This window comes from Penicillium mononematosum, assembly GCF_028829835.1.
Source record: "Penicillium mononematosum strain IBT 11891 chromosome Unknown utg000001l:1.0-4488741.0:1.0-4491989.0, whole genome shotgun sequence".
Lineage (NCBI taxonomy): Eukaryota > Fungi > Ascomycota > Eurotiomycetes > Eurotiales > Aspergillaceae > Penicillium > Penicillium mononematosum.
In genome coordinates this window covers 3,861,619-3,886,354 of record NW_026643271.1, presented here as the reverse complement: position 1 = coordinate 3,886,354, position 24,736 = coordinate 3,861,619, and the positions used below count along the sequence as shown (strand labels likewise).

Sequence of the window (24,736 nt, the reverse complement as noted above, 5' to 3'; positions counted from 1 at the left end):
ACGGCGTTGTTTCCCCAGATTTTGCAATAATTATTGCCAAGTTACAATGGAGCTTCGTTCCCGTCAACTCAGTTTTTGCACGCAATTAGTGCATCTCCGTCAATCAACACGCTGGGACTATTTTTGTGAAATAGCCGATTTTATTTTCCGACGCCACCTGGATGCACGCTGAGCCCCCTTCGTAAACTCAGGCTCGATTCTCTGGGGATTTTTGATATCCATCGGCTCCGTGGGTCCATTGAGAACTAGTGGAAGTTCAGGTAGAGCTGGAGGGGGTAGTAGACTTGGTCCGGTCTTTGGACGGCTCGAGGTTGAGTAGGTTACCGAATTGTCGACTTGGTCTTCTAGAAACGAAGATGTAGAAGATCCATTGCGACTTTCGATCTGAATACGTGGGCTTGTAATAGAATTATCAACCATCCATTCTTGGTCGGTATAGATTGTGAACTCTGCTGGATCCAAGCTGTATGGTGCGGACGTTAACGAGGAGTCTCTCCGTCGCTTGAAGTTTGGGCTTCTTTTGAGTCTGACCTGCAAAAGCGGTAAGAAAGTGATTTGATTGAAGACAAGGGATGCGATGAAAGGTACATTTGACAGAGCATGCGGATTCTTCTGTCGTCTCCGAAAAGTTAGACTTCGAGCAGCTGAAATCAAACGAACAAATAGATCCAGAGCCATTGGGTAGGAAAGTGGAAATCTCGTCCGTTGTGCACGGAATGACAACGGTGACAATTCATCATGGAAAGGTTCTGGCAAGCTTCTACATTATATATTGGATTCTAAAACCTTATGTATAGATCTGCATGACAAGAGGATAAGATGAATTCCATCATAGGTCTAACGTTATTTATGTTCTCATCGCCCCCTCTTTACTCTTGCCATACCGTAAAGATGTCGTCCCTGGTTTTGGGTGGATTGGCTAGAGCAAAATTGAGCGATGTTGGAGCTATTGCGGGAGGAATGCAACTATATTATATTCGTCCCCACTCGTAGGGTGTCATATATGAGCCTGTTATCCAAAAGACAGCGGTCAATCCGATTGGCTGTGTTTCAGATTTATGAATTCAAAACTGGATACCACAGGGGCTTTTGGCAGGTAACATTTGTCCAATAGAATGTTGTTAAGGGGTGGAAAATTCAGCCGCCAATCAGGGAGCTTGGCTCTTGTCCCTCGCAGGCGATGTGACACATCTGCATACTTCGCACTGCTTGCATATGTTTGGCCCATACTAAAGTATACGAGTTTGTCTTGAATGGCGAGGCCAATATGATTTATCCTAGGAACAGATAGGGTTAACAAGCACGGAGTAGGACAACCCGCCTTGGCCAACGTTGACTTGAATGCTGATCAAACAATTTATTCACACAATCTTGGTCTCTTCCCTTAGTTTGTTTATTTTTATTTTTATTTTCCTGTTTCATCCCCCATTTCATTACTTACCTCGTCCGCATTCTTTAGCGTGGAATTCATATGGCTTACGCCTTTCTTACGGAATGGCCCTGCTTTTGCCTAGATCTCACCGGCTTCCACCAGTTTCATGATGATGCACATGTCCTGACGATGGATGACTATCTCAGCTTCCACTTTAGTGCCGAAACTGGTATCTCAGCGCAAGCGGGTGATACCTATAGTAGAGTGATTTTCTGGTCTTGGAAAAAAGTATTATATATAGCACTTGTGAAAGTATTGTTCCCTTCAAACTTTGCTCTACATTGCATTTGAATCAAGTATAGTCAGCATCTTATTACCTCTTCCAAGACATGGTATATTACTGTTTGAACTTGATGCCTGTCTTTGTCTGTTTGACAAGCTTTGTTTGCCAGTTTCTCAGGGTGTGAATATCCCGCTTTTTCCATACATTTAGGAATAAAACGAGGATAGAAATTTATGGTAGGGCGATATAATGCAAGACAAAATCAGTTGTATCCACCATCTGCTTTCACACAATTTCTGACAAAGGCTTTAGGGAGAAGAAAAGTGTATGTTTCCCTCTCTTCCTGCATATGCAACATTATGGTACACGCGTGTTAGGTGGCTCAGGAGGCACGCTTTATATGAGAAAAGCAGTGAAAACAGACAGTATTATCCAAAATGTCACCCAAATAACAACCACCACATGTTTCTGGAATATCAAATATGTAACGAAATTGCCCAAGAGACAGATCGGGGTGTTGATCAGCAGAAGAAGAAGAGTCAATTCATGTCTTCCAGGGACGGAAATGTGTGCTTCATCTATCGTGTCATCCATCCTAGAGGACCGCGTCTATTACACTTGATTCGTTAGCTTGGAGGAGCTGGGTGATAGTAAAAATTAGTAAGGATTTTACCGAGACAACACGTGAAGCTCAAAGGGTAATTGATTGTATAACAACCGTCGACTCCAACAGTTCTTGCTATCTGAGGCCTTTTAGGTGAAATTTGTTCTCAATTAAACAGCATACCCAAGTCGCAAGCGGTCCTTTTTCTTCTCACTCTGGGGATTTTAAGCTGTATTTATACTTCGATTCAGAATTCGACCTAATTATACCCATACCGAGAACTTTGCTTTGGTCGATATTCTTTTTAAATACAGCAATTTCCATCATGATAGAGAACTAAGAGTTATTCAGAGATTTCAAAAGTCTATGATGGTTGACCAGAAAAGTTTGTTCTTACAATAGTGCTGCTGATATCGTTTCATGTGCTTCTAGGGCTCTCTAGCCTTGATATAATAATTTCTGTCCTTCCTTCATATCTAATCCAAGGTTGCCAAGGTTAATAAGGTCCCAATACTACACAAAATACGCGGCTAAAACCTTATATTTGACAGGTGCATCGAGTAAAAAAATTCTCGAAATTAGCTAGTTTTCCCACTTCTTTGCTAGCATTTTAGCGAATTGGTTGCCTTCTCTTTTCCAAGCCCTTTCCTGCGAAAGATCTAGACGTTCCGCTTTAAATTCCAAAGATGCTTTCAGCTCAAATATGGCATGCGATATCAAGCTCGGTAATGGTTGGCAATGATCCGATCCCTTCAATATGCCGCAAATGTCTGCTGAAACCACGGACATGCTGTGGTGCAATTAAACTTTTCTTTTTCCGGTTGCTTTTTCCCCCTTCGAAGAAAAGGTGTAAGTCAACTGGCTATATGATTTACTTCCCAATCTACCAAATTTCAATAAATACCCCTTGATCTCCTAACTAGGTAACTAGGGAAGAATGAAGCAAACGAAAGTACCGGCCGAGTAGAACATTCCTTCGGATCGAAGGCGTTAATGAGAAACAAGTTAAACTAAAAACACGTTCGTAATCTTATAGTCGATCTTCCGCACCGTTTTCCCCTTGCGTATAGGACCCTGACCCACTCTCCTAAACCGTCTGGGCCCCATAATATATTTCGTACCCTCGTTCGTATGAATTAAGCTGTCACCTGGTGCTTAGGCATAACCTAAGTCTACCACATATTCAAGCATGGCATTATAAACCTACTCAAAAAGTGCCAAACATGACACGAGTCGCCTTCGATGATGCTATGATCACGCACGAAGCCACCCAGAACGTGGATTATTTATCTCTCGAATGGAAAGACGAGGATATATGGGAGACCAGAAAATACATCCGTCGACAAAGGGCACAGCTTAAAAATTACCGACGGCTTGAAAATGCCCTCTGGAGAGTGTGGGCAAAACAGGGCAAAGGGTTGCCATATTTTCCATCGCGACTGATTCAATGGTACAAAGCTGTCCTTCAAGGCTTCGCAAATAAGGTCACTCTCAAGCTCACATTTTTTTCCATCTCATTAGGGATAAAGACACCGATATAACTTGGCTTTTCGGGCCTTGGAAAAGACACGCCGGCTTACCACCTTTTCTATCTCATTCTCAATTGCAGCCAGGGGAGCCTGCAAGTGTGTCTTTCCCCAGAACGGACCAAGGTCTTGGTCAGTGGAAGTTTGCCTCCAATCCGCCGAGGAGTATTCTACTTCCTCCAAGGCCGTTGTCTATATGCAACCCACCCAAAAAGAAGGTATGTCTTGAATGACAAGTCTCCGGATAGTACACTGGTTAATATCGAAGGCGCAGGTTTGCATATCGCACATGCTTTTAAGACCAAAACGTCGGCGAGTTCGATTTAGTCGTGAAGTACAACAAGTTCTCTGTCTTCCACGAGCCTTTCCCTGGGATTTCATATCGGGACACAACTTGTCTGATGAGCAGGTATACCCATATTCGTTGTTCGAAATCTATAGAAGTTGGCGGACCCTGTTACCACTGCCACCCGCGTGGCTGAAGCCTCCCGAGGGACCTTTCCAGCGGTCTTTGTCCTTAAACTCGTCTTCATTTTACGAAGGTCAAGAGTAAGTCCAAAACATATTCTGTTAAGACTTCCGTGACAAATACCAAACTTGACAAAGAGTTGACCTCGGCGGCATGCAGGTGCATTTTCATATCTTGATTTTCTGTTATGTTTCCCTAGGCAGTAATTTCCTATTATCTAAAAAAGACCTTCCTCGCCCAATATCGATCATTCCCATAAAGAAAAGCGACGTTTCTTGGTACATCTTTCCGGCGGTCACAGATTATCCAGGTCGCAAAAGTCACAACCTTATACATAAACACCTGTCCACAACTATAATATCATGCTCGCTTCCGTTTTTTAGGACCCCCTGCGCCCTCCTTGTTCCGGGCAGCTTTGCCAAAAAGCGCGTCAATACTTTGCTGCCCCTTCTCACGCTGATCAGACTTGACTTTCTCACTCGCTACCACAGGAGGCAGCCCCTGAACACGCCGCTCCGCATCCTGCAGTAATTCTATTTCCCTCTGTCGCTGTCCTTTCACCGTAGGAATCGACCAAGATCCCGAGGTCACTGACTTGTGCGCCAGTTTATACTTGGAGCCCGTCAGGTGGGTCTCGTAGGTATTAGCGTCGATTTTACGTACGTGCTGTAGGATGTTCATTAGAAACTGGCGTTTCATCCATGTCTGGTCAGAATACTCGTACCTGGTGCCCAACAATCAACCAGTGGTACTCCGTCCCGACAGGTGCACCGCTACCCTTGGGCGCGTTACGTGCTCGTCGCTTGTTGGTTTGATAATCGATCCGCCATAGATCGGGCTCTTCCTTGGTCTCTTTCCATACACCTGGGTCGTAATTCCATGTATGCGAGCCGCCGATCGCCATGCCGGAATATCGCTGTCCCATATGCATCTTCAAGTCGTTATATCTCCCACCGAAGGCGTATGTTTGTTTCGGCGGTGATACCACGTTGTCAGCTTGCCCGTCCGCTGTCGGGGCATCCTCCTCATCTAGCAAGACAGGATCCGTGGAGTCGTATCCGGTGTTTTGGGAGTCGCTGCCGTCGCCAGGATCTAGGAGGTTGTCATTCGAATCTTCTGTGAGGTCGACATCTTCAATGCTGTTTTCGGACATGTTGGATTTTCTGACTCGTTTCTAGGTATGAAAGTGACAATATGGAATGCATATTTTGATACATAAAAAGACCGATGGTATTGCTGAGCCTTTGATGTTATATTGATGTCACAGGAGAAACAATGCTGAATAAGACAACCACCTGCAACAACCTTCCAAGGTTCCAAGGTTGGAAACCTTTGGTTTGTTGACTAAGATCTCGCTACTACAGCCCTGGAGAGGATTGCTTAGTCTGCAACGTCAAAGGTCAAGGTCTAAACGTCTCCAGTGGATATAGTATCTCGGTAATACGAAATCCGCGGATAGGAAATTATTAATGCGCATGATACGCGAATATGAATAATGAGTTTATTCGCATGAATACGATTCATTTACAGGGAATCGGAATTTAGCGTTCACTATTTAATATAAACCCTGAGGAAAATATATGTCGATATAAGAATTAATATTAATATGATTTGCAAAACAAAAACAATCACACAGCCGAAAATACAGCGTTGAACGACATATTGATCAAAATACAGGATTGCAATGTAACATGGTCAAATTTCGTAGCTCATTGTATTCCATAAGACCTCAGTGAAAGATCTCTGGAAAAAAGACATGGTAAGAAGTTGCGAGCGATCACTCAATGGTAATCTTCTTAGTGACCGAGGTAGAGGCCTTGGGCACAAGAATAGACAGAATGCCATTCTTCAAGCTGGCCTTGACATTTTCCTGGTCAACACTAACCGGGAAGGAGAAGGTACGCTGGAATTCTCCGACCGAGCGCTCGCTGGCCCAGAAGCGGTGGGTTGGCTCCGACTTGTTGTCGGCCTTCTCAACCTCATTGCCTTGCGCCATGTCGGGGCCATAGTGATACTCGCGCTTAGAGTGACCCTTCACCATTAGAGTCTGGGGGTCGGCGAACTCGATTTCGATATCCTTTCGCTCGAGGCCAGGTAGCTCGCCGTCGAGGTGGTAAGAGTCATCGCTTTCGCGGACGTCAAAGCTTGGGGAGAATGAACGAGCTGTAGGCTGTTTACGGCCGGAGCGGTGGACATCATAGTCGTCGAGAAGACGGAAGAGAGGGGCGAAGTCGCCCGCGTTCGCGAAGCTAGAGTGCAAGAGAGACATTGTTGATTGGAATAGTATGTTATGAGAACTATAAGCTGTGATTCTTTGCGTTGGTGAATTCAGATTCTGTCAAGGAAGCGCAGCGGTTTTATGATGCTTGTGGCAAATATCATGCATCGTATCGAAATCTTCCTCAGCTCTCGAGTTTATTCTAGATAATTCTCCTAGTGTCAAGTCCTTTCTATAACATGATTTCTTCCCCATTTATGACTTTGAGATGACGGACGAGTTCCAATGGTTACCCGTCCACGATACCACAGAGAGTGACGTCATCCGAGCGGAAATAGTAAACTGGCCGGCACTTCGAGAAGGCTCGAGAATAACTGGGAAAAAGTAGCTGAAGTTGGTGTCAAAGGAATGTATTTTCATTATTCTTTGAATACATGCTGTTGGACCCTACCCATATGTTGCTCGCGCATACAAAGCTAAATGATGGCAACCCCAAGTATCAAATTTCCAAGGTTTGGAATTGAGATATTCTTAGTCATCGCAGAAATAAACATGCTAGGAAAATATTTCCATATGTCAACTGCAAGTATTGTCTTGATGGGAGATGAAAGAAAGTCACCCTCAAGTCGGTATCAACCGGTATCATCTGTTTCACAGATGTCAAAGGATGAAGAATATGTCCGAACCTGAGACGCGGAATTGTCGGAAGTTGACAATGTCGACAGTAGACAGCTGATTTAGAAGCTTGGCCTTTTGAAAATGCCGGATCTAAAGAACAGGTTTGCTAACCTGCTGAAATCATGGCATAGTCAGGACGTAACCTTGGAATACACTACGCCACACTGACTGTTACGGTAGATGGATGACTTATCCAAGGTGCACGCAAAACTCATTCCATTCTGCTGAAGCTAGGAAGATACGCGAATCTTTTAATCATCCGGGTCCGATCAAATGCGCACTCATATTCCTTCAGCATTCCACAGGCTTCTCCAGATAGTTCAGTTGCGGGCGCTAACTTTCGACATATTGCGCCAAGTCCCGTGGAATTTGAACAGGCTGCGTCGAGTTTTGAATCCTCCAGAAAGGACATCGTAGGAGGGGTGGGTGGGCTATCGCCATTTAACTCGTTGGCGGGTGGAGATTGATATAGAGTGAATAATTGGCATAAAGAGAATGAAGTGCTCGTTGCGTTGCTATAAGGTAGAATGAATTCAGCAATCAGTATATCATTCAAAAGATCGCTGGTTTATAGCTCACTCTTCTTTCTGGTTATAAGTCATGATGCTATTGTTGAAGCAATTAATTCGAGATCAGCCGTGTTCTCTACAATGCTCCAGGCCAGACCACCTCGAGTAGTTATACATTTCGAGTTAGGAAGACTTTCATCGACACTTCGTTACTCTCGGATCTCAACCTTGGGAAATATTTTCCTCGTAACTCAAACCAACCGGAATCAAGATAAATCAAGATTTTTAACCGATCAAGTGATCACGAGTGAATATTTTACGAACTAACTGGCCAATGAGCAAGTCCGCTGTTATCGAGCGCTTATTATCTTGACATAGACCAATTATTTTGGATCATCCCCTGCAGCTTTGGTACTTACTGATGAGATCATGGCATGTTCTAGAATCAGCCATTTAGACGTTTCTCAGGTAGGGCAGAAGAAGATACGATATTACCAAGAACCAGCAATATTTGTTTATGTAGGGAAGATCATGAAGAAAGACGGTGTATTCCTAGAATACCCACGGAGACAAAGAAGGGGACCCTGAGCGCCCTTATAAAGCGGTGGCATCCCGATCGGGAAATTCACATCAGATTGGGGGAATTTCTACAACTGGGTCACTGAGATATATATATTTCTGACTCACAGCGAAGTCTTAATTACCCTAGTATTGTAGCTTTAAGAGTTATTTGAAACTAATGTCTATTTTCACGACGTTTGTAGATCTGCAGTATAAAATATATAGTTCATACCACCTTGAGCTTCAGTCTTGGGACTTGTGATTCTATGCGATCTACAACTATACCACATCTGGTGTTAGTAGGATTTGCAAATCTCAAATCACCACGTTGTTGTCCGAAGTACGTCGCGTCTGCTTGGTGACTAGTCTAATTTTAGTAGTATGGTGCCAACCCTGACACCTACTAGTTCTATAGTCAGTTCAGTCAGTTCACATCAACATATTCGGCTTAATGTAAGCAAATACTGTGTAGCATGGTAGCTGGTAGTTAAGCCATGGCCGAATCGTTGCATAATTTTATGTAGGTTATACAGCACCGAAAATAGAATGGAAGCTGTACTCTCGATTCCAAAAGAATCCTTGTCGTACATACTATTGGCTCCATCATTGGAATGCATATGTCACTGTCAGCGTCGTGTCAAAGCAATGATCCAATAATAAAATTCCCCGTAAAATAATGTAGGCCAACCTCCAAACTCCCCCGCCTAGAAACTAAGTAGAAAGCAGTTAGGGCTCGTGTTGATCCTTCGTGGCCCCATATTAGCGTGAACGTCGTAAAAATAGAATCTGTGAGCCTCATGGAAAACGAAATTTCAATGGTTTGTATACATCGTAATAATTATTTGTGTGATTGATTTGATATTTTCTTTGAAATCCAAATGTCCCAGTTCAAAAAGATCAGAATCAGAGTAGTATGGACTTCCATTGACGCCGAGTCTACTGCATGTTGAAGCGCTTCTTTGTTAGAGCGTCTCATCTTGAGGGCAGTGCTTCAACCCCCCCACTTTGGGGCTGTTGTCTGTGGTCTGTACACCGTATATTGTCTGTGTGTCTGTGAAAGTTCGCTATTCTTCCAAAGATTGGGATTTTGCATTTCCTGCTGCCTCCAACTTCCCTGCTCTCGAACCTGGCCATATTTAATTATTCTATAGACATCGGAAAGTTACCAAAGCGGTTATTCAATGAGAGTATCCTAGCGCCAGCGTCTTTTGTACTATCTTTCGTGGCGGTTCTTTGTCTTCGCTTTGGAGCCTTCACATAAGGCAGTGCCCCGAGTATCCAACTTCAACCCACCATATCTGCCATGAGATTCTTGCCATTTGCAATGTTGGGCACTGCACTGGATGAAGCAGATACCTGGGACCCCATTAGATCGGAATATCCGACCTCGCAAGTGGCATCAGTGGACCAGGATCTGGTGCTCACGACAACACCAGGCGGAAACCAGAGGAATGTTGCGGAACCGTCAAGCTGGGTTGATCCAGCGGTGCCAGTGACAGGTATCTTTCCTGAAACGGTATCATGGCCCTCAGTCAGCGAGTTGACCACATACCCAGCACCAAGTGAGACATCGGCTGTCGATAGTATCAGCTCAGAAGCTAGTCCAACAAGCATACCGGACGCAACCGTATATACTACTCCATCACCCTCACCAACGTCTTCGGCTACGTCGTCAATTTCAAACCTATCGTCTCTCACATCCACCCAAACAACCACAATCTCAGCCTCAGCCTCAGCCTCAGCCTCAGCCTCGGAAACAACAGCAGCTAGCGATCCAACCACTTTCTCCGGCGGCCCATCAAAAACAACAAAAATCGCCATAGCAGTCCCAGTCTCAGTAATCGGCCTAGCTCTAATCCTAGCACTGCTATTCTTCCTCTTCCGCCGACGACGCCGCGAAAAGGAACGCAACGCCCTACCACCACCATACGACATAGCAACAGCCCATCGAAGCGGAGTATCAACACAAGAACTAATGATGTCGCCCAAATCTCCAACACCAGAACCAAGACGTTCACTCTCAACACCGGCCATGTCCTCGACGGCCACGGCCACGTCCATGCCCGTGCCCATGCCCATGCCCCGGATCCCGATTATCAGCATCTCGCCCTCGACGGAAAGTCGGGGCCGAACGCCTACTCCCGATCCCAGCCCTGGATTGGGCTCTGTGCACCGCATGTCTATGGCGCGTGGAGCTGGTGACTCTGAGGCGGAGATTGGGGTTGCCGTTGCTGTGCCGATGGATCAGAGGCGGAGTGCTACGGAGCAGGACTTGAGGGGTCGGGTTGCGTCTGCTACGTCGTCGAGGGGGCCGTCGCGGTTGGCTAGGATGCCGTTTGAGGATTTTTCGGATGATGAGGTTGGTATTGGTATTGCTGTTGGTGGTTCGGATGAGGATGATGACGATGACGATGATGATGATGATGCTGTTTCTGATGTGTCGGATTTGGAGGGGCGGAGGAGGGAGAGGGATTTTGATCAGGTTTCTGTGGTGTTGTCTTTCGATGAGGTGTCGCCGATAGGTGAGCAGGAGAGGAGGCGGTTCCAGGGGGTTTGAGGGTATCCGCAAGGTGATATGATATAATCAGGCTAAGCTTGGTCTACGGCCTCTTTTACGTAGTTTCATTTAGTTCTCCGGCGTTTTGGGTGGGTTCCATGAGGGTTTCATTGTAATAGGCTACAAGTTGTGTATCTCAGACTATGTACTTGAATATGACCGGAATGATATCCTGATCACAGTACTAGTCATAGTATTGGGCACTTTGAGGCCATGTGCTGTGTGAAAATGAACTGTTGGTGCTGGTTCCTGTTCCGATTATCGTCCACCACCGAAGTCAGCCTTGTGGGCTGTGGCCTTACCGTGGGTCAATTCCCGAAGAGCCATGGTGGCGTACTGGCTTGATCCCAACTGGAATTTCAGGATAACAGCCAGCTTATCAGCTGGGGTCTCATCGGCCATGGTGGTATCGGCATCCTTGTCCTCACCCTTCAGCTTTTGCAAATCCGTCTTAACGAACTGCTCATCGTCCTTGGAATAAAGCTTCACGTCGAAAGAGTAGTTGTTTGTCACCATGCGGCTGAAAATCTTGCGGTAACTGCCGCTAAGGCTGATATCCTTCCACTGGCGGCGCATGTTGGACGGGTCAAGGCCACCACCCTGCTCGCTTTCCATGAAGCGACGGTAGAATTCCTTCATTTCGTTTTCGGGGTAGATAATGTCATATCCAGGCTGGGGAAGAACCAGATCAAAGATGGTGTATTTGCCACTGGCTGCCTCTTCGGCCGTCAGGGCACGTGCCCGCATGAACATGTCCTCAGCCGCAACGGCACTGTCCTCGCCCTGAGGAACAACAATAATTTCACCGTCAGCGTCGACAGTCTCGGCAGCCTCGGTAACAGAGACAGTTTCTTTGTCGCGGTGCTCTTGGATAATGACGAGATCGCCTGCCACCACCCGGTCGCCGTAAAGGCGCCAGCGCTCGCTCGCAGCAAAGTTCCAGACGAGCGACTGGTATGCATGCACGTACATCAATCGCAGGTTACGGGGAATACTCTGCAGCGCACCCAAATAATCCTTCTTGTTCCGGCCGAGGTGGCGGAGTAGATTGTTTTCGGCAGAGAACTTGCGCGGCATCTTTTGCAGAGCGTCGCTGACGTTACCGCCGGTCTGGAAGATATTAATGGCCATGGCGCGATCCTTGTCATCAGCGCCGATGTTAGCAGTGGACATTTTCCCCTCCATTGCCGCCTGAAGAGACTTAGGAGAATACTGCAGAATAGCATCGCATGCGCCCTTGAAATCTCCCTGCAGCATCTTGACGCCGACCACGTCCGTACGGGTTGCGAAGGTTCCAAATCGCTGGAGACCGTAGTAGTTGAAGTATCCCCGCTGGTAGAGGTTCTTCAAAGACGTACCGACAACTTCGGACGCCTTGGCAATCGCAGCCTGAGGATCACTCAGGCTCACGCCGGGAATTTCAACGTCGCGCAGAGTAATCACGAACTCGTTGCCCTGCAAATCACCAAGCTCCAGTCCGTGTTTGCGGTACTCGAAGTCTCCGATATAAGCATTGCGAAGTTCCGAGTTCATTCCTGCAAGCCGATCGAGGTGAACGCGCACAGCACAGGCACGTTGCACGGTCACACCCCGCCTATCCTTGGTTCCAGCGAATTGGAAAGACTTGGGATTCATCTTCAATGAGCGGGCGATATAGCCAATGACTTCCATTGTGTCCTTGTTCTCCTTGTAGATGGTGAAATGCAGGTATGGCCCACCGAGTTCTTCCCAGTTGATTCGGTGGCCCTGGGCCGGCCATTGGATCGTCCAGCGGTCGCACCGCGCTTGAAACGGTTGTTCGCCGCGCTGATTGACATGTTTCCCTCTGCGTCGGTAGAAGATTCTAGCTGAGACTTGAAAATGCGACGAATAGACTGGTGGATCTTGGTACGAAGATCACGATCAGACACGGGAAAGGTGACATTTCCAAATTCACTTGGTCGGCCCTTTGGCTTAGACATAGCAATCTTGTGGAGCGCAATGATTTCCGCGGCACACTGAGCGCCAAAGTATTCCTCCAGAAGAGTGTGGTCCTCTTCCGAAACCTTGAACTCAGCTGGTGTTTCCGCCTCCTTGGCCGGGGCGTCCTCAGTTTTCTCCGCAGCAGGGGCTTCCGCCTCAGGGGCTTTTGGTGCAGGTGTAGCAGGCGTGGACTCGGTGGTCTTATCGTTGAATCGGAGGTGGACAACTTCGCCGGTGGTCATGATCTCATTGACCATAAAATCCGTGTATCTGCCCATGATTATTAGCGGAATCCTGAAATAGAGAAATATAATAGCTCACCTCTTTTTCAAAATACCTGAGAATCCCTCAGTGTCGTTGCTTACAAACTCCGTGATACCGACCTCAACTTCCTTCAAAGCCTGCGCATCTGCGACTGCGGTGCTCGGGGTCTCGGTCGCGCCGTTGACAGCGACAGCGACCTCAGTTGAGCCTGCATCTTCAGTCTTCTGTCGCTTGCGCGGAGACTCCACGATATCTGGTTTCTCCATATTGCGTAAATCGTTCCTAATGGGTGGGGTTGGATGGAGAAGGTTGAGCTTCAGGAACTTTTCTTTACCGATTGGGTTTAGCGCGACAGGGCCCAGTGTGGGTCAGCCCTACTTACCGCATTGGGACGGAAGACCATTGATACTTCACTTTCACATTCATCTCATTGACTGATTGACACTTTCAATAATCAATAGATCCATCCAGAGCTGCCTAGCTTGCTAGCTCGAATTATTAATACTACTCCCAAACAAACTAAGATATTCCTGATACCTTCAATGCCCCAAATGGAATCAATGTATTACAGCAGCGGTGTGACAATTGGTCGTCAGTACACCATAGAAAGAATCCCAATGAATAAACTGAAGAATTTCTTTACGGTGGAGAAATTAGTTGCGAGTTATTGTAAATAATCACACGTGGACACTTCCGATGCTACTACTACCATGTTGACTGAGTCTCGTGTTGATATCATCATCAACTAGACCATTGTCACCATGCACATCTCTGTTGCTCCAATTTATGTCTCAGACCATTGGAATAAGATTCATAGTTGACGAGGAATTTGGCAAGTTGTCCACGATGGTCTTTTCCTCGAGTCCATGAAAACTAGTTATATCGGAGACCAATTGTTTCACAGGCTCCTGTATCCCATCTTAGTTACCTAGGTATAGTATGTGAGAATAATTAATTGATATTTCATAGACCCTTCTTCAAAAGGATGGCCACGCCTAAGCCGGACATGCTACATAAGCTTACCTCAGATGGGATCGGGGCTTTTACAAAGTAGCCAGATGAATTTTAAAGCAAGTATAATTTCTTCTAGACCTCTAGGCAGACTGTATTTAGTAACCTTGTGCTAGCTCCGTGCTTGCTAAACAAAGCCAAACACGAACCAGAGAGCAAAACGAGAGGAAACATGACCCAGTCTGAAGAGCCGTAGCATATATTGTATTCGAAGACATGCAGCATCTCCCGAAACTATACAACACGTCACTCAAATATACAGGGAAAGCTCCATTTCCAGGATGTTCCTGAAAGCACTACACGCCAGGACCAAGACAGGCACGGATTCTAAATCAGACGCTCCGAACAGCGCAAGCGACTGGACGCTGCGTATGCAATAAACCGAAGAAACGCACTCAATCTCCGATCTCAGCTGAGAAGTTTTACTCATCAGACTTGTGCTCTGGAAGATGAACTCGAACATCGAGATATAAATTGGTGGTATTCACCCGCTGTTCTGGATATCAGTTCTACAAGAATCAAGCTTCCATTTTCAGCAAGTTTACCCCTAAAGCCATTCGGTGAGACTCACAACTATCTCGCATTCATAGTGTGTGATAACTGAGCTAACCATTTAACTGAGCTAACCATTGACTCTTTTGTCCAATAGCTCGATCTAAACCATGAAGTCCAACTTCCTCGTCGCATTCTTCAGCTTGGCTCTGGCCGCTGTTGCTGCTCCTACCGGTATGTCATATGTCACCAGCCATTCCGGCAATTTATTTAGAACACTTCTAATTGAGCGATCATAATAGGTCCTGGTGGACTTGGTCTTGGCGGCGCTGGTAGTGGTTCCTTGGGCGGCGGTGGCGGCGGCGGCGGTTCAATCGGGTCAGGCCTCGGTGGAGGCTTTGGCGGTGGTTTCGGTGCTGGTTCTGGTCTTGGAGCTGGTCTTGGTGCCGGTGCTGGCGATGGGTTCTAAAAGAATCTTGTGAGGCTGGACTAATGCATTCGGCATTGTGTATCCCGTTGAGGTAGTCTCCTAAGAGGATGATACGATGGTAGGATTATAGGATTGGCAATGACAGTTTCAGCCCTACTTATTTCCATGGATGAATTTGTAGAGCTCAGTAAAGGTCTTTATTGTAAAAGAAAACAGGGGAGCAAAGATAATAAAACTGCTAACGCTCAGCCCAAACTCCATTGTGATTCTTTTTCTATCTTCCAGGATGCGTGTGTGCATGATACATGGGTTGCGTTAGAATGAAGTGCTCTGTACGAGTCAAAAGTGAAAAAAAGGAAACAAATGTAAAATGCATAGAGAAAAGGAATAAGGGGATGTTTATTTTACAGCTCATCTTTAGGAAGATCCTCCTTCTCCTTGGGCTGATCTTTGCCCTTGCCCTTGCTCTTCTCGGCCTCGGGCTTCTTCTTGTCCTTAGTTGCCTTCTTACCGTTGCTGTTGTTCTTCTTCTGCTGGCCAGCGTTTGCAGTCATCCTCTCGTACATGCGGTTAAGGATGCGCTCGAACTCGCGCAGCCGCGAGTCGACCTCCACAACGGTCAAAGCCGGGTCATCAGACTCGGAAAGCGTCTCTTGCAGGCTGAGCTGGGTTTCGAGCCAGGGGTTGGTGGACTCGTAGGCCTGAGTGATGGCCGCGAGATCGGCGGGGGTGAAGAGGGAGTATTTGGGGCCTGTGGGCTTGGCCGGAGCAGCACTCGTAGTAGATGTGGTAGACGATGAAGAAGCGGAGTATGCGTCTTCATCGAGGTCATCGAGACCCTCGTCAGAAGGGGCCGGGGCTGGGGTCGATGTGCTGGCTTCGGTGGAGGTTTCGGTGGCGGAAGCGCTTGAGGCTGAGAGGGAAGAGGAGTAGATCTGCTCGTCATTTTCGATCTGGTTCTTGATCAATTCCTTCATGGACTCGGCGTTCTTGAGCATGTCCTTGAGCAACTGCACGCGTGCTGGGCGAGAAGAGCTCTCCTTCATCCGCTTCAGCGCAGGGTTGACGATCGCCTTCAGGTCATTGAGCTTCGACTGGAAATCGGCAGTCTTGGCGTTGTCGCCCTCTTCGTAGAGCCAATCGCTGGCCTTAGAGACTCTCTCGGAGAGAACAGTCAGCTGATCCGGCTTGACTGCCTTGACGAACTCTTCGTTATCGGCAAGGTCTCGGCTACGGTAGATGAAAGATTCCAATTCATTAAGAGCTTCTTCGCGCAGGATACGATCGTGGTCCGAATCATCGAAAGCAAGGAGGCGGCCGTTGATGCGGCTGAGCTCAGCGACTGATGGCGCCGGAGTCCCGAGCGCGACGGACTTCAAGCTGATCGGGATGACTTCAAGCTTAACCTGAGGGGTGGCCTTTGCGTCCTTCTTTGCGTCCTTGGTGGATGTGGTGGTGGTCTTGGAACTTGCGGAGGATGCAGTGGAGGACTCCGACTCGGACTCAAGGGTGATCGATTCACGAGGTTCGCCATCTTCGCCGAGGGGCTCCTGCTCATCCTTCTTGCCGAGGCCGAAGAAACCCTTGACGTCTTCAACAATTCCCTTCTTCTCAGATTCCACCTCGCAGCTAACGGTACCAGCCATAACTTCGGGAAGACCATCCACAGGGCTGAGGCGGATCGTGAACTTGGTGGTAATGTTTGCAGTAGTACAGCCAAAGTTATCCTTCAGCTTAGCAACAGACGCAGTAAGGTTCTGGGTGTGGACACCGAGGATGGGCTGTTCCTCATCCTGGGCAAGATGCTGGGCGAAGCTGAATTCGAAATCCTCCAGGTTCTTCACGGTAACTTGCTTCTCAGGACCGACCTGGGAAGTGGCGGTGAACAGCTTCTGGTTTCTCTGCTTGCCATCTGACTCCCACTTCAATGAGATGGGGTATGTAGCGGCGTCACCGGTGCGAATATCCTTAACACGGAAACTAGGGCTGAGAGCAGCTCCCTTAAAGGCAGCACCAAAGACAGCCGCCTCATCAGCGTTTACATTGGTTCTGATCTTCTTAGAAGAGCCGGCGAAGTTCTCCAATTGCTTCTGGACGAACGGGGTCCGAATGGCTCCACCGTGAAGCACGACAGATTCAATATCGCTCAATTGAAGCCCGGCCGCCGTCAAGGCCTGCTCCACTGGGTTTCCAATACGGGCGACATGCTCAGCAGCCATCTTCTCAAAGTTGGCACGGGTCAGCTTGTACTTGAAGTTGACATTCTCGTCGTACAGTCCCTCGAAGCTTGTCGAAGTCTCGGTGTTGGCGCTCAGAACCTGTCGGAGCTTCTCCGAATCCTTCCAGAGTCTGGACATAGTCTTTCCATGCGCCTTGATTTCAGCTGGAGTAACCTTATCCTTGAGCTTCTTGTCCTCAACCAAGTGGGCGACCATGTCGTTCACAATGAGGTCGTTTAGGGCGTCACCTCCAAGTGATTTGTCCCAACCAGATCCAACAACATGAACTTCCTGGATAGTCTTGTTAAATTTGCCAATATCCTTAACCTTGCGGCTCTGGAACCGCAAAACACTCGCGGTCGTAGATCCAGCACCCATGTCATACACGATGTGGTATTCGGGCTTCTCGCCGTCAGAAACGCTGGGGAAGGTACGGCTGGTGGCGTAGTTCAAACCGACAGCCAATCCATCACTGACAAGAGCCTGGATCCTCAGACCTGCCAGCTCAGCCGCCAACTCGAGGCTGCGCTTCTCCTCCGCGGTGTAGAACACAGGGTAGGTAATGACGACATCGCGGACATCGGATCCCTTTCCAGCCAATGTATCAGCGTTAGCCTTAATCTGCTTCAACTGCATTGCCAGAATCTCCTCAACCAAGAAGGCCTCCTTCTTCTGCGCCTCTCCAAGTCGGTTGCTGCGGAGAGCAACAGAGCCGCGACCATCAGGGGCGGTCTCCAATTTCAACGCGGGGAACCTGTTCCAATATGTCTTGACTGCCTCCTCATCGCCATCATTGAACGGAACACCCAACAGAGTCTTCAAGTTGATGTAAACGTCATCCGGGTACCGAGCCGCGAGGGCGAGCGCATTACCACCATAGAACCGTTCGGGGAAAGGCGCATCGCTCTCTCTTGTAGGCTTGAAAGCGACAGCAGCGGACTCCTTGCGCTTCGAATCTTTAGTGAGGACGATCTCGAGGGGAATGCCGGGTTTCACGAGAGCAGCCTTGAAATATTCCGTGCCGATGTCGATACCCAGGACGGCCGATCCGGCGGCAGAGGCTGGCCCAGCGAAGCTGAGGAGGAATATGAGGAATGGGAGGACCACGAGGGACAGCATTGGCGAGCTGGATAATTGTCGGCGATTTAAGAACGCCATGATCTATGTGTAGGCTCCGGGCTGCGGGAGTCAGCCAAATTGCCGATTCAGGGAGTTGCTTGTAATTTCAACAGGGAATGTTTACCCCAGTGCGAACATATATAGACAAATTGACAGATATTCAACGACTCCACCGGCTTGCCGAATAGTGCGTCGGGTTCGGGCTAGCTTTGCGCCAGATGGATGATCGGATGGAGCTATGGGATAGCTCAAGACTGGTGTTGGGTTGGGGTTGGGTAGTGGGGACGATGAACATGAAAAGAAAACCAGGAAAATGACTCAAAATTAAGCCATTTGAAAGCAAAGGGATACTGTGGCCACTTGGCGGTAACGTAACTTGAAGCCTAAAAGAGCTGTTGGATGAGGACACGGGTCATCATGCAAACACGATGTTTGATGTTTGCACTGCTTATCGTTATCGCATTATGTCACAGCCCTAATTTCCAAGGTTCGAACAGGGCTGTTGTATACCAAACGAGTTGTGAACGTCCTAAATTTATAATCATGAAGGGAGACGTGGGCTTAATAGAAGTAAGTATAGATTCACAACTAATGTATATATGACTGTAATTAGAGTTCCATAGTCATGGATAAGGAGCGTCAAGTCGTGAATAAATCCGTTAATAACCGTCATCCTGGTGTCCTTCAAGACTGGATATGCCCAAAACAATAATTTTTTTTTTTTTGGAATATTTGAGTAATACTCTCTTGTTTCATACGGAAAATCCATCGCTCGGTTTCTCACCAGCCACTGCTTAGAGCATTGACATTATATCTGGTCTGACAGATCAACTTCGGTGTAGATCCATTAAAGCAGAGCAAACAGGAGAGCAAGACCAGGGATGAAGGCCACAGCAGATTTCTGGAGAACTGGAGCACTGTTGAAAGCAGGTGAGGAGGAAGCAGGGGGAGCGGAGGTGGAAGAAGTGACGGGTCTTGACTGTGCGGGGGCAGTAGGCTCAGTAGCTGGAATAGTGGGCTTGGTATCCGGAGGAGGCACCACCACAGAAGTTGTAGAAACAACAGGGGGGATAGTGGCCTTAGTGGGAGTGGCTGTGGGCGGCTGAATGCAACCCTCAGTGCAGGTGGAAACCGACGTCACGGTGATCGTGCTGGTCTGGGTCACAGGGCGGGTGTAGGTTGATGTGCCGCTTGTGATAGTACTCCAAGTCACTGGTATTATTAGCAATTATAATTGACAGAACGGTCAGGGTTTTACTTACCCGGGCAGGTGGTAGTGGTATATGTGGTGGTCACGGTAACTGGAGGAGGAGTGCCAGTGGGGGTCTCAGTCTCGCAAGGAGTGGTAGAAGTGGGAGGGGACGCGGTGGGAGTTTTGGTCTCGCTAGGCGTAGTGCTAGTAGGAGGGGGCGTAGTAGGCGTGTAGGTCTCGCACGGGGTGGAGCTCGGGGGAGGAGGAGAAGTGGGAGTGTCGGTGGGGAGTATCGGTCTCACAAGGAGTCGAGCTCGCAGGGGGAGAAGAAGTGGGAGTGTCGGTCTCGCAGGGAGTTGAGCTCGGGGGAGGAGAAGTTGGAGTATCGGTCTCGCAGGGAGTTGAGCTCGGGGGAGGAGGAGAAGTTGGAGTATCGGTGGGAGTATCGGTCTCACAAGGAGTCGAGCTCGCAGGGGAGGAGAAGTGGGAGTGTCGGTCTCGCAGGGAGTTGAGCTCGGGGGAGGAGGAGAAGTGGGAGTATCGGTGGGAGTATCGGTCTCACAAGGAGTCGAGCTCGCGGGAGGGGGAGAAGTGGGAGTGTCAGTCTCGCATGGAGTGGAGGTAGGCGTCACAACCGGGGGCGTAGTAGGCGTGTCGGTTTCACACGGGGTGGAGCTCTCGACAGGCGGAGTAGTAGGTGTCACAACCGGAGGAGTACTAGGCGTCACGACTGGGGGAACAGTAGGCGTGTCCGTCTCGACAGGTGGAGTCGTGGTATCGGTTTCACATGGGGTCGAGGTAGGTGTCACAACCGGGGGCGTAGTAGGTGTTACAACCGGGGGAATAGTAGGTGTGTCGGTCTCGCCCGGGGTGGAACTCTCAACAGGCGGAGTAGTCGGCGTCACGATTGGGGGAACAGTGTGGGTGGAAGTCTCAACAGGCGGGGGAGAGGTCTCTGCTGGGGGGACTACCGCCACCGTGCCCACCATCTCCATGACCGCCATTTCCGTGATCCCCATGGCCACCACCCCACCATGGACCGCCGCCGTGGTCGTCACCGTCGCGGATAGCGATGCGAGCTTCACCAGCATGTCTCGGAGCCATGACCATGCCGGACACCAAGGTCGCGGCGTAGAGCAGAATGATTGGAGCGCCGCGCATCTTGGCTAGCAAACGAATGGTTGTTATGTACTGGAATATATAGGGCTGATATGTTCCTTGAAACGAAGGACGATAGGAACCGTAGCGAGAGAGTTCCTAAACAGGCAATATCGACAATTGAAATATTTGCAGGATCGAGGCTGGGAGCAGACGGGGAAGTAGAGCAAGTTTATATGTGCCTCTGGGATTAGGTCTGCTCAGAGCTCCAATTCCTGTTTGGCTGGCTCAGTCGATAGCTCCATTCTGTTGGCGATTAGGTCAGTGTGGACCAACCGGTACCATATTGGGCAATCAAGATAGACGAAAGTCAGAAAAAGTGGCGCTCATATTCCGATACCAACCAGAACCAGCATGGACGAGCAGTATTCAGCAGTCGGCCCGGATATTTCCAGCGATGTGGCTGGCCATGAATCTGGATGCAGAGGTCATGACCGGCGCATGTACACGGGCTCGGTTGACTAGACGACCAGGTGCTAGGGTTGAGCCAATGATAACTTGACGAGGTCTCAGATATTGGCGTTTAGTTTTCTGACCTCGAAAGAGTTAAACCATGCTTTCGGAGCACGGTGTACGATCAGCCAATTGACTCTGACGATGCAGGTCGGTGCTTGGCAATACGGGAGATAGCTGTGATTTTCCGTCATGGTGCTGAGTGCACTCCATGTTCGGTTAGTCTTCTGCTGGTTTCTGTTTTTCCCCTTGCCTCTTTTCTTTGTTTCGCACTCTATATGGATAGCGATATAGAGTCTGGTATGAAAATGTCTCTTGCACACATCATGAGACCAAGCTATAAATAACTCTTAAGTTCAGCCACAACCCCATGTGTCCAGAGAAAAGTGTGGGGTAACCTCACGAAGACGTGGAAATTAGAACGACGTAGGGAATATGCCTAGATCAAAGTAAGTGATAACTTGGAAACTTCGGAACTCTAGCAAGGCATGAAAGCGATGATCATAAAATGGTTGATCGGTGGATGTTGTGGATCTGTGTTAGTGAATGTGAGTAGACCGTTAGGTGCGGAGATACGGGGCAGGCCCAACATAGGGATGTGCCCCTCTCTAATGCAGCCCTGGAGGTGACGTTATAGAGTACATCAGTTGAAAGTCAATGGGCCAACGCAAGACAGTGAATCTGGGACAGTCCCTGGCCCCTTTCTCTAAGAATATGCAGGGAAGTTGCCGATGCCCCACGATTGGCTCGTTATGTACGTATACCCTACAACATAGTACTTGTGGTGATGTCAAATGTGTTGTCCTTGTTTTCGCTCTCTTCCTCTGTTTTATTTGTCCCTCTTTTGATATTGATCATTTGCCTAATATATTCCTGTTTCTGTTTTTTTTTTAATGATCGTTCCCTACGTTCGACGTACACAATACCCGTGGAGATAGCCCGAATTTGTAGACTGCCTGTTCTTCCACGGCCTCCCCATTAATAAGAATTCTTTTATTTCAATATTTGCCCAGTCCAGATCAGACTATTAGAATTTTTAGTTGGACTGATGACGCCCTAGATCTTGCTTTGACCAAAAAGGAGAATAATGGCGGGGTAAACGAGCTGTTGGACTTTGAGAACGACCCTATGTACATATCTGCCCCTGGTACCGTACGATATGCACTGCATAGATGTTGTACATGCATTTGTATTATTTCACGGTAGTCGCACAACTAGAATCCTTCATAGACCTTGGAAATATTGCCAGCCTTCTTCCAATGTTTTCAAGGTTTAGAGGAACGAGGGATCCATGGTTCGGAAAATGCGGGGACATTCCAAGGTTGTTACCAAGGAAGTATCTGATATGACTTCAAAGTACTATCCAGAATTAGGAGATATGTCTTAAACTCTCCAAACCTCAGGGTCTTGGAAAACCATGAGGAAGTCGCTAGCCTTCTTAATTGTGGATAGTGAGCTTAGGAGACTACTCCGGTGTCTATTGCCGTATTCCATTCCAACCATGCCTCGGTGGCGCACATATCCCAGTCATCACGCCCCAATAGACAACAATGAAAGCTACTACTCCGTACAGATGGTGTGATACTCTATACAATGTGACCTTAAGCCACTGAATCATTCTATGTCTTTTCCTCGGAATCATTATACACTGGTGGTATTGTATACTCCGTATATTGGGCCTGCGTAATGGGAGGCAATTATCACCCCAAACCGGCTATATACCCTGCCATTTTTAATTGCGATGATATCAACATGAGTACATACAAGAAGTGTGTTTAGTCGTCATCATCGTCCGAGCCGCTACTCCACCCTGTCTCGTAGTACTCTCGAATCTCCCCCGAGTCCGTTTACCAAGGCCTCGCGCTCATCGACCGACATCAGGCGAGCGGCAGTCGCCGAGATAGCCTTGATCCTCTGAGCCGTTCGTGTCGAGGCGGTCAATGCGGTAAACACGTTTACTCCAGTACCTACCTCGGGGGTGGGGAACATATCATGCGGGAAACTGTCAAGGATGGGCATGCTGAGTGGCGTGTGGAAACTATAATAATGGTATAGGATGTGAGTATCCTGGCTGAGACAGTGAGAGTAAATGTGCAAAATGGGAAACCTACCTTTGCAGCATTGATTCTGCGTTGTATCTTCTGAGTTTGCGAAGGTGCCCAATGTCCGTGTCCTCGGTGGACTCACTGTCCCTTTCTGGTTCGTCTCCACGAGTTACCTGCACTTGGTTGAAGATATGAGCGCCCTTGTTATACTCGCCGTCATAGGCGAAGTCAATGTCAAATTCAACTTCGGCTTTCGTCGGCCCATCTTCATTGGAGGCTTCCTTGGTTTGACCGCCATTGATTTTGATTTTATTGATCGAAGACTGTAATTCGAAGATAGTGTGCGTGCCATCTTCTCCAGCGAGAGAAGCCTCGAAATGCTGATATGGCCGCAATCGGGAGGGCAGTGTGACCGTCTCAATAGCTGAGGCTAGCAAGGCAGCTTTTTGCCATTCTGATTGGCGATCAACGTTGAGATAACCGGGCAGCTTGTGCGGCACATCGATAATTGGAGAATACAGTGATGCCAGTGGGGCAATCGCGTAAAGCGACCTGGCCTTGTTCGTATCCTTCTTGAACTGGTGATGCTATACAAAGTTCGAAACTTAGCCAACAGAGCTCGCGAGTCTTCAAAATGGCATCGCTGTCTCACTTACCCGCTGTGTTTTGGTGCCGTCCTCAATAGCCCACACCCAAATACTTTTCTTTCCGAATTCATCTCTTAGTCTTTCCATATACTGGGCAGCAAATCCGCCCCAGGCATCATCTGACCCGGAGAACAATTGCAGCGCCCGGAAGTGATCACATTCTTCAAGGAGAGGTCTCAGGTCACGGTCTAGAAGGTCATGCTCCTTGTCGAGGTCTTTGAATAACTCTTCCCGACATTCCAGTCCTCAAAGGGCATGGTCTGGGAGTTTAAGTCGTACTCATTTAGCTGGACAATGGACCTTGGATGATAATACACTCTGTTGTAGTCTGACCAGTAGCGTACGGACTCTGATGTCAGGCGAGGTGCTGGAGTGCCCAAATCCAAGCTTTTCTGATATTCGCTTTGTTGAATTGGAGTTTGTTTCTGGACTATCTCTGCTCCATCCCTGCCATATGTTAATTTGGAAGAACCTGTCTACCAATTTTAGTGACATACCATAATCCTTGACCAGCCGTGGAGTCTTCACTCAGCTCGTAAAGTGCATTGTATCTGCGCAATGTTCCAAATCCACCCTTCAGATCATAGATTACTGTGCGTGGAGTGTAAGTCTCAGAGCCATCCGCTCCAACACCTGGTCGAAAGTGAACATCATGATCAACTTCAGACTGTTCTCCTTCGTTATATGTAAAGTATGATTCCTGGTTATATATCAGAACGAAGTTCATATCTGACCGTAGATGACAGTACCTGCAGATTCCAAAAATGTGTTGCTAGATAGTTAGCCCGCTGGCCAAGCTGAAGTGTAACAATTTCATGCATATCGACGGATGTAAATGACCCTCACAGTGTGGGCCCCTCAGTAAATTTTGATATCGACAATGTCCAAGGACGCACAGACGTAGACAAAACATGACGCTAGGCCTGATGTGGGGGACTATCGCACGTGAGTGCCTAACCATATTGGG

General features: G+C 48.1%; 8 protein-coding genes across 8 annotated transcripts; 2 read left to right on the top strand and 6 right to left on the bottom strand.

Moving 5' to 3' along the window:
• Positions 1-4,614: 4,614 nt before the first annotated feature.
• Positions 4,615-5,407, bottom strand: N7519_001474 (uncharacterized protein; the record flags this gene model as incomplete). Its single annotated transcript, XM_057288252.1, has 2 exons — positions 4,615-4,920; positions 4,979-5,407. The coding sequence occupies 2 exons, from the start codon at positions 5,405-5,407 to the stop codon at positions 4,615-4,617; spliced, it is 735 nt and encodes a 244-aa protein (XP_057154335.1).
• A 624-nt stretch (positions 5,408-6,031) lies between these two features.
• N7519_001473 (Hsp20/alpha crystallin family protein) lies at positions 6,032-6,523 on the bottom strand (the record flags this gene model as incomplete). Its single annotated transcript, XM_057288251.1, has 1 exon — positions 6,032-6,523. The coding sequence occupies one exon, from the start codon at positions 6,521-6,523 to the stop codon at positions 6,032-6,034; it is 492 nt and encodes a 163-aa protein (XP_057154334.1).
• Positions 6,524-9,523: 3,000 nt separating this feature from the next.
• N7519_001472 (uncharacterized protein) lies at positions 9,524-10,777 on the top strand (the record flags this gene model as incomplete). Its single annotated transcript, XM_057288250.1, has 1 exon — positions 9,524-10,777. One exon carries the CDS (start codon positions 9,524-9,526, stop codon positions 10,775-10,777), a length of 1,254 nt encoding a protein of 417 aa, XP_057154333.1.
• A 258-nt stretch (positions 10,778-11,035) lies between these two features.
• N7519_001471 (pseudouridine synthase PUS7) lies at positions 11,036-13,269 on the bottom strand (the record flags this gene model as incomplete). Its single annotated transcript, XM_057288249.1, has 3 exons — positions 11,036-12,463; positions 12,496-13,033; positions 13,061-13,269. 3 exons carry the CDS (start codon positions 13,267-13,269, stop codon positions 11,036-11,038), a joined length of 2,175 nt encoding a protein of 724 aa, XP_057154332.1.
• A 1,407-nt stretch (positions 13,270-14,676) lies between these two features.
• On the top strand, positions 14,677-14,975 carry N7519_001470 (uncharacterized protein; the record flags this gene model as incomplete). Its single annotated transcript, XM_057288248.1, has 2 exons — positions 14,677-14,740; positions 14,809-14,975. The coding sequence occupies 2 exons, from the start codon at positions 14,677-14,679 to the stop codon at positions 14,973-14,975; spliced, it is 231 nt and encodes a 76-aa protein (XP_057154331.1).
• A 365-nt stretch (positions 14,976-15,340) lies between these two features.
• Positions 15,341-18,313, bottom strand: N7519_001469 (Hsp70 family protein; the record flags this gene model as incomplete). Its single annotated transcript, XM_057288247.1, has 1 exon — positions 15,341-18,313. One exon carries the CDS (start codon positions 18,311-18,313, stop codon positions 15,341-15,343), a length of 2,973 nt encoding a protein of 990 aa, XP_057154330.1.
• Positions 18,314-19,121: 808 nt separating this feature from the next.
• Positions 19,122-20,557, bottom strand: N7519_001468 (uncharacterized protein; the record flags this gene model as incomplete). Its single annotated transcript, XM_057288246.1, has 2 exons — positions 19,122-19,486; positions 19,537-20,557. 2 exons carry the CDS (start codon positions 20,555-20,557, stop codon positions 19,122-19,124), a joined length of 1,386 nt encoding a protein of 461 aa, XP_057154329.1.
• A 2,320-nt stretch (positions 20,558-22,877) lies between these two features.
• N7519_001467 (misato family protein) lies at positions 22,878-24,590 on the bottom strand (the record flags this gene model as incomplete). The annotated part of the gene is given in 6 exon segments (XM_057288245.1): positions 22,878-23,115; positions 23,189-23,709; positions 23,779-23,984; positions 23,996-24,216; positions 24,267-24,469; positions 24,519-24,590. 6 exon segments carry the CDS (start codon positions 24,588-24,590, stop codon positions 22,878-22,880), a joined length of 1,461 nt encoding a protein of 486 aa, XP_057154328.1.
• Positions 24,591-24,736: the final 146 nt, after the last annotated feature.